Genomic DNA, 15,065 nt, shown 5'->3' on the forward strand with positions numbered 1-15,065 from the left:
ATGTTTATGAATGTTTAATGTTTCTGGTAATGATAAATAAAGAATCTATTTTAATAAAAAACAGTGTGTTATTTTCTAATATTCACTTAATTTAGATGTAAATATTAATTTTAAAAGATTGGTATTTTTGCTAGGTCAACATCAGCAATTTAATACACTGAATGAGTTGTTATGTCTAACTGAATATTTACAATCTTCTTGTTTATTCACAGACTTAGGAAGTTTCATGCCATTTTTAGAGCATAATTTTAAAAGTTAGAAATAGCAACTTAGTTTAGTTTAGTTCCTCCCAACTAATCCTTCTGTTGCTTTTATGAAGTTATGAGTGAAAAGAATCCTGTGATTCATTTTTTTTAAAGGGAGATATTTTCCTCCTGGGAGTCACTCGAAAGATTTTTCCATTCTATTTCTATTCCTCTAGAAGACTGCAAAGACCCACAAACTATAGTAGCACATTTAAACCTCAAGATGTAGTCCTTTTAAAACATTATGATCAGGAAGGTTTTTAGTGCCCTCTTGCCTCACACCCGAGCCCCAGGGCTGACTAGGGCTACTGTATTTCATGGCTACTTTAACCATCCTCCCCACCGCCCAACAGTGAAGACTGCTTTTCTCCTTTTCAAACAATGTTCCTGAAAATTCTAGGATTCTAGGGGCCTCCCAGATATTTGGTTTGAATGTCCATTAACACTTTCATGTTACTCAAAATAAAGATTTTTGTCTTTTGTTTTATATTTGGATATCTTATAATTAAGAAGTTAATATTTTAGAATCTGGGTTTGCTTTGGTTTTGGTGTTTAAGGCAGTCCAATTACCCTATACGATATGTTGGGATGCATGTTGTATGATGAAATGAATGTGAGGTCTTTACTACTAATACAAAAGTGAAGGCAGGCAGGAAAAGGAAAACAGTGATCACTGTTCACTGAAGAGAGAAACATTAGCTGTCAATAATATCCGGATTGTCCAAAATGGAATGGGATAATTCCTTCTAAAGAGATTCACCGGCTGCCCTCAGGTGAGACAATGTTGTAGAGTTCAGATGAGCTCAGATCCCGCTTCCTTCACTCCCTCCTCTGTGCTGAGTAAAACATCAACTCAACAGTCTTACAACATGACACGATGTGCCAACTTCATTTGGCAATAAAGAACCATGATGGTATGCTTACAACGGCAGGAAAAGTATTAGTAATGAAGTTTACTGCGTTTGTATTCAGCAAGCAAAGCCAAGTAAATTTGATTCTGTAACTTTAAACAAAAGCTTATCAGAAAAGAGCCCCCAGATGATGGAGATTTTCCTTGTGACATCGTTGAGTAGCTTATAGTGTTTTAAGATTCATTTAAATATACTTTTCCAGAATAAAAGTCCCACACAAACCATATATTGATTCCCTCTAGCACTCATTAGATATCGTTAGGTCACATTTTCTAAACAAACAAACAAAAAAAATTCTCACTATTTCTAGTTTGTTCCAAAACTATTGCAGACCTGTGCAGAACACTACTGAAAACAGTAAAACAAACTCAAGACTGTGCCACTAAAGAAAAAGGTGAGAAACAAGAGGATACTGATGCATATGATATTGTAACTGTCACCCAAACATGGACCCAAAACACTCCCACTGTTCTCACTGAACGAGATGTTAAGAGTGATCTTCCATATATAACACACAGATTTAACACCTCTTTGAGTACTCATCTTTGATATAATACTGTTTAGGAAACGCTATCTCCTGCATTTAGGAGGAAGCCATCTAAAGAGTTAAGAGCATGGGCCACTCTGTACTGAGAATGTTTAGCAGGCAGGACTGCTGAGAATTCATGGAAGCCCACAGTACCAGTGAACCACTTGCTGTTGAGCTCCTATCCACAGAAAGAGCTCCGCTACTTACTCTGTGATCTTAAGTCGGTTACTTAGTTTGTCTCTACTTCTCAGTTTTTAAATCTATAAAGTGGGATAATGACACTGATCTTGCTGTGTTGTTGTGAGGATTAACTATGACAGTGCAGTCCAAGGCCATACCACCCTGAATGCACCAGATCTCATCTGATCTCAGAAGCTAAGCAGGGTCGTTCGTACTTGCATGGGAGACAATGCAGATGAAAAGTTTCTTTTAAGCTCTTATGCAAATTATAATTTGATTAATCAGTTCTTGTCTCAAATGCCAATAATCTTCTCTCAACTCCTCTACTTTATTTCCACATTTCCAACATACTGTCTCTGGATAATCCTAAATTGTATAGTGTTATTAGTAGAACCATAAGAAGTTTTTGATACTCAATAGTTTTTGACCTAGAGAATCTACAATATAATATAACTTGATCTAGTAAGTTTTGTGAATTCAGCCCCCTTTACTTTAAAATTAAAATCAAACTAATTAAAAGTTACAGATTTGGGGGGAGAAAAAAATGTGTTGTTTTTATGGTTGCAAAAAGGCATTTGGTTCCAATGAATAATGATTTCTACATTAGTACTCACTGAAAATTTACTGAAAATTTCTTATTTCCAACAAAAACACAAATACTTATGAATTCTACCCAATTCCTACTTGGAATTTACATTTGAACAAATTCTAATACTTTATGACATTTAATTTTCTACATTGAACACATAAAATGCAGACAAATCTAATGTGTTCATGACGTAAGTATTATTTATGAATGTGAAATTCATATAGATCAAACTGTCAAAGCAAACTGCTACATCTCTTTTGTTTTTAAAATTTAATGTGAGTATTTCTTGAAGGCAATTTTATATTGTTGATCCCTACTAGTCTCTTATGAACACCCCTGAAGAATTAACTCCATGAGAATATCCTTCATGTGGCCTAATAAATACATATACATCCAAGTAAATGGCCATAGTGGAAAAGCAGTAAACAGGGAGTCAGGATGTCTCAGGTTAGCTCTGTCATGTACTTGCAAGGTGTATCTGGGTACGTCACAGACCTCTGAGGCCAAGACTAACTGGCTCTCTCAAGTCGTAGCAGCTTTAAAATGCTATGATTCTGTGTCAGTAATTAAGACAGCTGAGTGGATACTGAAATGACTCGCTTCTACAGACGCACATAAGGTATTATTTAGGTGAATATAACCACGCTTAAATGAGCACTTTTATTGGCTCACTATTCTAGTTCAATAGGAAGAGACCTGATAACATGCAAGCTCAGAGGGTTAACATATTTTTCTACTGTGAAAAATAGGAGAAATGAAAACAGATTTAGGTATTACACATAGGATTATGTCATCACACTCAGTGAACAGTTTCCTTTCTTTGGCTTTCAAAATTATAGACTTGGTTTTATATCAGCCATTTATGGCACTTCCCATTGAGAGCTGGGCTTGAACTTCAGAGCAGGTAGCCATGGACACCATCCACTGCTTGTAAACAGTGAAGATCTACATAAAACATATGTCTGATCAGCTTCCATCCAACAGACAAGGAGTGCACCAGTGGCTTACCTTTCAGGGTATTTTCTCTGGGATAAAAAAAAAAACCCAAATGTTTAATAATCATAAATATTTAAAATGTCTTTTACCTCAAACTTGCAAAAGTAAATTTTAAGAATAATTTTTATGAGGCCAGTGCTGTGGAGCAGAAGGTTAAGCCTCTGCCTGCAGTGCCAGCATCTCAAATGGGCAATGGTTCGAGTCCCAGCTGCTCCACCTGCAACCCAGCTCTCTGCTAATGTACCTGGGAAAGCAGCAGAGGAAGGCTCAAGTCTTTGCGTCCCTGCACCCATGTGGGAGACCCAGAAGATGTTCCTGGTCCTGGCTTCACCTGGCCCAGCTCCAGCCATTGCAGCCATTTGGGGAGTGAACAAGCATATGAAAGATTTCTCTCTCTCTCTCTTTTTCCTTCTCTCTCTGATTTCTGCCTTTCGAATAAATAAATCGTTAACAAAAAAGGAATAATTTTTATGAAATGTTTACCAATAACACTTGAAGTTTTTGACTGTGAAAAGAAAATGTTCAAGTAGTTAAGTGCCAGTTGATTATCAGATGAAGTTATGTATATTTTTTCACATTTTTTGTGTTCCAATATCATTTTTAATGTTCTTTTCTCAAGTAATGCATATGAAATATTACCAATATCTCTAGAAGGAATACAGAATAGAAAACAGAAAGACATTAAATATACTAATACAATAATAATTTGATAATAAAATAATTATAATAGGAAAAGGATAGCTTACTAATTTTTTGATATTTAGTTCTCATACTATACAAGCTCTCACATTATATGTTGATAAAACGGGAAGACTTATAGTTAAATAAAAATTTTCTAAAAATTAAAAACATAGATGCATATTTAATCTCACATGAGGTAATTTTTTAAAATCACAAGAATGTAAAATATGTAGAGGAAAATATTGGTGGATCTAGCTACAAAAATTCTATCTATTGAGAAGAATATCAAATTAGAAAAAAATTAAAAAGATAAAACAGAAAACTGGGAAAAATATTTGCAACAGGCCTGACGAAAGTTTTTAATGTATAATTTCCAAATGGCTTTAAAAATTTAAAAAATTTTGAGCTATTAAAAATTCATATATATTGGTAAATACATAAAAATAAGTCTACCAGTAACCCACAGAAAGTTGGCAGAATATTACACAAATCAGAGGAGGAGTGCACAGTCAGCAGTTCCAACTCCAGTCAGGACACTCGTGTCCCACCCTGGAAGACTTAGGTTTGATTCCTGCCTCCAGCTTCTGATTCCAGTTTGCAGACTCTGGGAGGCAGTGGTGGTAATGGCTCAAGTATGTGGGTCCCTGCCCACTACGTGGGAGACCTGGGTTCACTTCTTAGTTCTCGGCTTCACTTCACAGCCCTTAGCATTTGAGAAGTAAATCAGTGGATGGGAGCTCTCTTTCTGCTATAAGATAAATTTTTAAAAAATCAAAGAAATACAAATTGCCAGGAAATATACTAAATACATTCAATATCATTAGTTATCAAATAAAAATAAAGGAAAAACACAATATTATTTACTAGCGATATGTGAACTTGGCCAACCTAATTAAAATCTGTTAGTTTCTTCATAAGGTTGCTCTGAGAGTCAAGTGAGTTAGTTTAGTGTACAGTGTAGTTTAGTAAGAGCATGTCAGGTTCATAGTACTTCTCAGATCCTATCATGAGGCATGTTTAGTTCTGACCCTCATCTTATAGATGAGGACCCTAAGCTGGAAGCAGCAGAGCTGGGATCTGAACACATGATGAACCTTGGTTCCAGGATCCAAGTTCTTAATGGCAGGTGGGAGCTGTCTTCCTGTCTCTCATATCAATGAGAAAATAATTTTTTTTTAAAAGTTCTTAATCTCCACACAACATACCCTTGCATGTTATCAGCCACTATGAATAAAAGGACCACATAACATGGCAAAGATGAAACTCACACAGGACACTCTCGGTCGCATCAGCACTCTGAAATAACTACTACAAATCTTAGATTCTGAAGTCATTTTTAGAATTACTACGGGAAACTAAAGAAGAAGCAAAAAGTAAAATTTATTTTCTTAAAGGTCTTTAGGTACATACATGGAAAACTGTAGACAAGGGTGGGGACAGCTGCAAAAGTATATATTTTCTGGGGGCTGGAGCCCTGAATCTTAGCCACGGTTCTCTTATTTCATCTAATTAATTGCTAAACTTCAGCAGAATTACTTAAATCTTTCAGATATGTATATCTTCCCTGATGTTCTCTATAGGACTGAAAATAAATGAGAACCTAGAAGAAAAAGAAACCAAAATACTAAAGACAGTACTGTTAGGACTGGGTGAATGCGGATGGATGTTTGTGTCTCTGTGACACTCATGAATGAAGGTCCACAGCTGACTGGCAGATGCCTAATGCTCAAGCCGTTCTCCCTTTACTGCCCACCCCAGCAACAGCTACAGTGCTAAGTACTGTTAATACTGTCTTCCTCTCCTTCACTTACCACAGCAACTTATATCAGCTTATTCACAAGGTCAAGGACTCACAATTCTTTATATAATGCATTGTATTCTTGAAATTGATCATGTTGTAATTTGGTATAAAATTATTTCTGATAATAATTTATTATATAGTAGAAGACAGAATAATGGCTCACGAAAAGCAGGCTTTTAAGTACGTTTGATTTATGCTAGAATCAATTTCCCATGTAAACAATTGGCTATTTTTGATACTTTTAAATTTTTAAAATTTATTTGAATAGAGATGAAAGAGAGAGAGAGAAAGAGAGAAAGAGAGAGAGAGAGAGAGATTGAAAGAGATCTTCTATCTGCTGACTCACTCCCCAAATGCCCACCATAGCCTAGACTGGGTTAGACCAAAGTGAGGAATTCAGAACTCAGTCTGGGTCTCTCATGTGGGCGGCAAGAATGCAAGTACTTGGGCCACTACTGCTGCCTCCCAGGGTGTGCATTAGCAGGGAACTGGAATTGGAAGCAGAGTTGGGATACAAACCCAGGCATTCCAATATGGGATGTGTGCATCCCATGCAGTGTTTTAACTGTTGTGCTAAATGTTCACCCCTATTTTAATTCTCCAAATAAGTTTAAAATTATTGGAAATTGGATATACACGCACCAAGTTGTAGATATCCTACATGAGATATTATATTTAAATATACATCAACATTGGATTTGGAATGACACACTATATAGATGCAGCCTCTGCTTCATAAATATACACGGTTGTTCACTGGCATCTTAATTTACAGAGAAAAGTTCATGTTAGAGGTAAGAAAGCTCAGCCTTCTATATGAAAGTTTAGATTTTATTTTTGGTTACTATAGAGGCAGTCTTCTACTTTTAGGAGCTGAGGCTAAAAGCCTAGGCAACAAAGTGTTCCTCTTGTACTCTTAATACCATTTTGGGTACTCAGGGTGAACCTCAGGAAGCAGACATCAGCAACCCTTGGCATAGACGTTTTCACCCTGAGTTCCTCCTCTCGGCAGCTGGAGCTATGTAGGACCCAGGACAGGGTGGCTACATTATTAGGACTGTACTTTGATCCCACATTAAAGGGAGATTTTTTTTTTTATTTTTAAAGGGCAGATTTATTCCCAACACAAAGAAATGACAAATATTTAAGGAGATAGAAATTTAACTGAAAAGTGATCCCTTTTAAAAATAAGAGTAGGAATAAGAGAGGGAGGAGATGTACAATTTGGGACATGCTCAAGCTGACTTGCCCCAAATGGTAGAGTAAGAAATGTGCCAGGGGATTCCAATTCAATCCCATCAAGGTGGCATGTGCCAATGGCATCTCACTAGTCAAAGTGATCAATTTCAGTTCACAATTCATCACACTGATAGGTCTAAGAGTCAAAGGGGTCACATAAACAAGACTAGTGTCTACTAATACTAACTGATAGAATTAAAAAGGGAGAGAACGATCCAACATGGGAAGCGGGATATACAGCAGACTCATAGAATGGCAGATGTCCTAAACAGCACTCTGGCCTCAGAATCAGCCCTTAAGGCATTCGGATCTGGCTCAAGAGCCCATGAGAGTATTTTAGGCATGGAAAATCAAGACATTCTGGGGGAAAAAAAAAAAAGGACCTAAATGAAAGATATCTGTGAGTGAGATCCCAGTAGAAAGAACGGGTCATCAAAGGAGGTACCTTTCTCTGAAGGGAGGAGTGAACCTCCACTTTGACTATGACCTTGTCTAAATAAGATCGGAGTTGGAGAACTCAAAAGGCTTCCATAGCCTTGGCAACTCATGACAAGAGCCTAGGGAGATTATTGATGCCATTAACAAGAATGTCAATTTGTTAAGTCAATAACAGGAGTCACTGTGCACTTACTCCTCATGTAGGATCTTTGTCCTTAATGTGTTGTACATTGTGAATTAATGCTATAACTAGTATTCAAACAGTATTTTATACTTTATGTTCTGCGTGGGTGCAAACTGTTGAAATCTTTATTTAATATATACTAAATTGATCTTCTGTATATAAAGATAATTGAAAATGAATCTTGATGTGAATGGAATGGGAGAGGGAGTGGGAGTTAGGAGGGCTGCGGGTGGGAGGGAGGTTATGGGGGGGAAAAGGCATTATAATCCATAAGCTGTACTTTGGAAATTTATATTTGCTAAATAAAAGTTAAAAAAAAAGGAAAAAAAAAGAAACTTTCCCTCATCAATCTGTTGCTTACATTTAGGTACAGTTTGTACAGGAGACAAGTGTTATATTTTTAAAGAATCAACTTTTTGGCTTTTTAATCCTGTTTATTGTGTTTTTCTTTCATTAATGTTTCATTCCTTGTATTTTCCTTGGATTCACTTTGTACAACTTCTTTTCTATTGTAATTATTTAAAGCTTCACATTTTTCTCAGAATACTACTTGAAGTACAATTCATAACGCAAATTTCTGATATACAACATTTTTGTTATCTTTCACTTCTAAGGATTTTATAATTTTCATTAAAATTTTGCAAACCAAAAAAATGCTAATTACCTGGATTGGATTATTACACATTGCATACATAATTTTTAAAGATTTACCAAAGATCGATTCAGTATATACTAAGTTAAGTGAAATGGACACTATAAGCAACAATGAACTGATCAGCTCCTGTCCTGACTTTAGATGTACAATGTAATACTTTATCCTTTTTAGTATTTGTTGTTGTTGTTGTTGTTCTAGTACTATTGGTTGAACTCAGTAATTAACACACAATTATTCTTAGGTGTTTAAATTTTAACTGAAAAGTGATCCCTGTTAAATCTAAGAGTGGAAAAAGAGAGGGAGGAGATGAACAATTTGGAACATGCTCAATCGGACTGGCCGCAAATGGTGGAGTTAGAAATGTGCCAGGGGATTCCAACACAATTCCATCAAGATGGCATGTACCAATTCCATCGCACTAGTCCAAGTGATCAATTTCAGCTCACAATTGATAGCTCTGATAGGTCTAAGAGTCAAAGAGATCACACAAACAAGACAAGTATCTGCTAATACTAACTGATAGAATCAAAAAGGGAGAGAAAGATCCAACATGGGAAGTGGGATACACAGCAGACTCATAGAATGGCAGATGTCCTAAACAACACTGTGGCCTCAGAATCAGCCCTCAAGGCATTCGGATCTGGCTGAAGAGCCCATGAGAGTATAGCAGGTATGGAAAGCCAAGATATCATGGAAAAAAAAAAAAAAGACCTAAATGAATGATCTCTGTGAGTGAGATCCCAGTGGAAAGAACGGGGCCATCAAAGAAGGAGGTACCCTTCTCCGAAGGGAGGAGAGAACTTCCACTTTGACTATGACCCTATCGGAATAAGATCAAAGTCAGCGAACTCTAAAGGCTTCCATAGCCCTGGCAACTCATGACTAGAGCCTAGGGAGATTACTGACGCCATGAACAGGAGTGTCAAATTGTTAAATCAGCAACAGGAGTCACTGTGTACTTACACCCCATGTGGGATCTGTCCCTAATGTGTCGTCTAAAGCGAAGTGATGCTATAACTAGTACTGAAACAGTATTTTTATGCTTTGCGTTTCTGTGTGGGCACAAACTGATGAGGTCTTTACTAATTATATATTGAAGTGATCTTCTGTATATAAAGAGAATTGGAAATGAAAAAAAAAAGAAAACCTGGTGTTAAAATGGAAATGGCATAAAAAATTAATTAATTTGAAAAAAAAATTATGTAGGTTCTCTGTCTTTAATGTGCTGTACATTGCTATTTAATGCTATAATTAGTAATCCAATGGTAGTTTTTTTCAATTTATGTTGCTATATGGGCAAAATGTTGAAATCTTTACCTAATATATACTAAACTGATCTTCTGTATACAAAGAGAATTGAAAATGAATCTTTACATGAATGGAAGGGGAAAGGGAGCGGGAAAGGGGAGGGTTGCAGGCGGGAGGGAAGTTATGGGAGGGGGGAAGCCATTGTAACCCATAAGCTGTACTTTGGAAATTTATATTCATTAAATAAAAGTTTAATAAAAAAAAAGATCTATTTATTTAATTGAAAGTCAGAGTTACACAGAGAGAGAAGGAGAGGCAGAGAGGCAGAGAGGGAGAGAGGTCTACCATCTGCTGGTTCACTCCCCAGCTGGCTGCAACAGCCGGAGCTGTGCCATTCCAAAGCCAGGAGCCAGAAGCTCCTTCCTGGTCTTGGAAGGACTTGGGCCATCTTCTACTGCTTTCCCAGGCCATAGCAGAGAGCTGGATCAGAAGTGGAGCAGCTTGGACTCAAACCGGCGCCCATATGGGATGCCAGCACTGCAGGCAGCAGCTTTACCTGCTATGTCACAGCACAGCCCCAACATACATATGCTGATTGTACCACCTGCATATGTACAAAAATCTGAGTGAGCAATAAAAGGGAAATTTATGTATTGTAATCTATACCATGCAACCGTCTCCCTGATGGTATCACTTATGACATTAAATGGATGAAATATATTTAGCCACACAGCTTGGGCGTATTCTTACACTCACAGATAATGGACTGGAGCTTTCTGAGGAGTGATTAAAACCTTGGGTGTCCCTCTAGGGTCAGGTTATTTACCATTTTCTGTTGATTTGCTTGTCTGCTCTGGTATTGGCTAAGTGAACCATCTAAGTCATGGCTTACTTAGTCAATTTTCCAGATCTGTTTAAATTGAACATTTACAAATTGCACCATTAGTTTTAAAAATTATCTTTCATTTCATTTGTAATACAAAAAGAGAGGGACATAGAAGATGCTTGTTCATTCATCCAATGCTGGCAACAGCAGGGACGGGGCCAGGTCAAAGCAAGGGGCCTGGAACTCCATCTGAGTCTCCCACATGGGTGGCAGGAATCCTAGTACTTGAGCCATTGCCTGCTGCCTCCCAGGTAGGAAGCTGGAATCAGAAGTGAAGCAGGGACAGGAAACCCAGACAGTTCAAATATGGGATGCAGGCAACCACAGCTGCCTCTTAATGGCTGTGCCAAATGCCCTTCCCCTGCACCATCAGTTTTTAAAAAAGCATATTGGTATATGTTTGTTAGATAAAAATAGCTTAGACTACACTGAACCTAGTTTACAGTACTTTTCAACCATACACTACAGCTCTATAAAAGAAATACATGAGTAGCAGGTTGGATATGGGATAACACACACACACTCATATACACACACACACAGTATCTTCAACCATGGTGACTCTTAAGCAATCTGGTGAGTCTATTTAAAAACAAACACCTTGTAGAATGCAGCATCCACGGCTTCCTTTGGAGGAAATATTGTAGACTTCATGATTATGAGGTTTCCCCTTGCATTAGACTCATTTTCCTTTATGTAATTTTGCTACTTCTCCAAAATATATCTCTCTTTGCTATCCTCTAATTACTGTCTAGAATATTATCGCTACTGCTTACCTTTTCTTTTCTCTCTACTCCACTGCCCCAAACTATTGGCCATTATTTGGCTCTTTATCTATGGATTTGCTAAGCTGATTCTTTCCATTTTAGTTAACTTTAAATTTTCTTACTTTTAATCATCTCACATTTTTCTAAATGTCATTTTCCTTTTGACCTATAGCTTAAAATAGCTCCTCTTGTTATGTAGGAAAAAACAAACAGGGCACTTGATTTCATTCTTTTAGACCTTAAAAGTATTTATGCCATTGATATATTACTTTAGACAGTAGTATTAAAATGTTTTATGATAATATGACAAATTTTAAATATGAAAGCAAAGTGAAAATAATCATCATCATTACAAAAAGCTTCTAAGACAGTTATAAAGCACATTCTTGCTACCTGAGATTTCATACAATTAAGAACTAATTAGAATAAAGCATAGAAAGAGAGCATTCTCCTTAAACTCTGAGAAACACAGAGATGATATAAGATAGAAGAAATTATTTCTCTAAACAAATAATAGTAAAATCCACTGTTAGGTATAAATGTATACTATGTTACAGCTATTATGTATTTATTCATCTTTGTTTATGTACGATGTTATAAATATATATTCCAGCAATTAGTATGCTACAACCAAAGTGAATATTAAGAAACATAAATTTTACTACTGCTTGTAAATCAAATGTAAACCAAACATTACTTTTTGAGAATCAAATCATTTCCATATACAGAGAAGGATTTGAAGAAACTTCTATTGATAAAAGTAAAGGTTTTTTTAAAGGGCCACAGATGAGCATTTCATTAGAGCACAGGCCTGTGTGCACATGTGCGCGCACACACACATCTCTCTAGGCTGCTGAAATGTCAAGTCTTTAATTCTCCATTTAAAAAAACAAACCCCTGATTATAAGCTTTCAAATTATTTGAAGATGTGAAAGATTGTCTGCATTTCAGCCTAGTTCAAAGCCAGTAAAAAAAAAAGTCATTTCTTCTTCTTCCAACTCAAAGTATGTTTAGGAGAAGGACATCTGATAGAAGTGGTAATGCCAATCTAACCAATTTTAAAATAAAAAAACGCTTCTAGCAATATTTGGACACATATAATTTGACAAAAAAGTTCTATAAACCTGAGCTTTGCAAAATAGAAAATATAAGCCCCAACAAAAAAAGCTTGATTTGTAATTGAAAGAAAATAATATTTTGTAGAAAAAAGTGTCCTTCCAAAAGAGACAGAAATGACTTTTATTTCCCAAGAGAATTATGCCACTTTTATACAACAAAATTACAGTCGCCACAAATTGCTTTCAACAATTCCATTGCTTCTTCATTTGACCACTTGAAAATCAAAATTCTTTGAGATTATAAATATAACTTTTTATAACTCTGTTATTACGTACTGTGAATGGGGAAAGGGGGCCAATCTTGTGGCCGTAGCGTCGAACAGCTTCTCTGATGTGGCAGGGCTGGATGGCATCGCTGTGAGCCTCAACACCACAGGCCGCAGCGCTCTGTGACAGAAAAACACATAAATTGTTACTAAATCAAAAACACACAACAGAACTGCAGTGTATAAAATATGAAAATAAACCTTTGTAACATGGACCGTTTTTTCCCCCTTAGGACGCACATCACCACTGCCATATACTACATCTTAAAAAAAAAAAAAATCCATTAACAAATCAAAGATGACTTTTACATGACCTCTTCTGAGCAGACCTACCAAATGCAATTTTTATGCCCACAATATTTCACCTAAGCCTGCACGTCAAGGTATAGGAGAATAGAGCCTCTTGCATGCAGATGAAAAGTGTCACGGGAGCGTGTTGAAAGAACCACAGGAAGCTATTTTTTTAAAAAAGTTTAAACATTTATTATTATAAATGTTTCTTGGGAGCTTCCTGGGTATATTTCTGAAATAACCTGAGGGTCATCAATTTAAAATGAAAACTGTAAAGTTGCTATACATTTATTTATCATACTGGGGGCTGTCATTAAAGACCATTTCAACTTGGTTCCTCATTTTCTAGGTGTTGTCAACACACACACAAAATCAAATGCTTTCTATTTTAATCTGCCTCAAGTATAAAAGGCAGGCTTGAAAGCACAAAAAAGATATTAGAGAGAGAAAGATTATTTGCAATGAGAGTATGAATACCAATTCAAAAAATGACAGACTTGTTTGCATTTGAGTGTAACATGATTTTTCAAAAAACTAAAATGCTTAACAGGGACATTACAGTTCATGGTTCAGCTGCTTCCCAAATATTTTGGGTTTAGATCCAAGCCCGATCAGTTACTAGCTCTGTCAAGCCATGTGGCATCTCTGGGCCTCAGCTTCCTTATCTGCAGTTTGGGAGTAACAGTTGTAATTTGCCATATGATTGCTGTGAAAACTGAGTTGAGATACATATGTCACTTAGAACAGTGCTTTATACATATCAGCTAATAATAACATTAAGTTATTATTTAAAGTAAGGGCAAAGACGGAACCTCTGCATTCCTGAAATAGTGAGCTAATTTAGTTTAAAGCACAGTAGGCATCAAATGCCAGGTCATCAACCTTACAGACTCAAGGGAGAGAAATAACCAGCTTGCAGAGCACTGGAAGTATGATTCAAAACTCATCTTTAGTTACATAGTTAACATTATTTATTTTTTTATAATTACTATAATCACTATAATTTTTCTGATAATACTATAATTTTTACTCTCATAATTCTTTATAGGGAATACAAGTCCCTGGATGATAACTTCTATGGGTAGCAGTTTGGTAAAGTCTTACCAAAATGAAAAAGTACAACCTGTTTGACCAAACAAATTTGGCTCTGAAGAATTTATCCTACAGATATGTTACATGGGTGCAAATTATATCTATATATCTACATCTATCTATCTATCTTGAATATTTAGTTCATCAATGAGGGGTTGCTTAAATAAATTATATCTATTCTGAGATATATAAACTGGAAGATTCACTTAAAAAATAGAGCAGTTTCATACATACACCTATGGAGCCATTTCTAGGATATGTTATGCAAACAAAATGCAGGGTTATCCAATGAGGTGATTTATGGTAACAGCTATTTTAAAACAACACAAAAATCGGCACTCCAAAAGGTTGCCAGTGTCATAGGCAGTGGCTTAACCCACTGCACCACAATGTCAGCCCCTACCAACTTACTTTCAAAAATACACAAAAGCTGTGGTCTTTTAGCATTTCTGTCCTTATACCTTTCAGTTGTTGATGTCACAAGGATGCATTTTTCTACATTGTAATGGGGTTTTTAATAATGAAAACAAAAGAACTACTGATGTAAAAAATAAAAAATTAAAATAAAATAAAACAACACAAAACATTATCCACTCATTCTAAGCACAGATTGTCTTCACAGAGATGCACCAAAATTCAGGAGCAGTGCTTATCTTAGGAGGGAGAACGAGCAGCCGAGGACAGCGGTCAGGGGAGACATCACTCTTCACTGTAACCTTCTGGGATTTTAAAATATATTTTTTATACCATGAGCATGCTTTTCCTATTCTTTTTTTTCTTTTTTTTGACAGGCAGAGTGGACAGTGAGAGAGAGAGAGACAGAAAGAAAGGTCTTCCTTTGCTGTTGGTTCACCCTCCAATGGCCGCTGCAGCCGGTGCACCGCGCTGATCCGAAGCCAGGAGCCAGGTGCTTCTCCTGATCTCCCATGGGGTGCAGGGCCCAAGCACT

The 15,065-nt window shown here is 36.4% G+C and overlaps 1 protein-coding gene across 2 annotated transcripts in view; it reads right to left on the reverse strand.

Moving 5' to 3' along the window:
* SUPT3H (SPT3 homolog, SAGA and STAGA complex component) overlaps positions 1-15,065 on the reverse strand; it is a 493,606-nt gene that overhangs the window by 67,265 nt on the left and 411,276 nt on the right. For both annotated transcript variants that reach the window (XM_062186207.1, XM_062186206.1), the window contains one exon: positions 12,744-12,854. In XM_062186207.1, the coding sequence (XP_062042191.1) occupies positions 12,744-12,854 (111 nt within the window). The remainder of the gene's footprint in view (positions 1-12,743; positions 12,855-15,065) is intronic.

The sequence above is a fragment of the Lepus europaeus genome, chromosome 3, assembly GCF_033115175.1.
Source record: "Lepus europaeus isolate LE1 chromosome 3, mLepTim1.pri, whole genome shotgun sequence".
Lineage (NCBI taxonomy): Eukaryota > Metazoa > Chordata > Mammalia > Lagomorpha > Leporidae > Lepus > Lepus europaeus.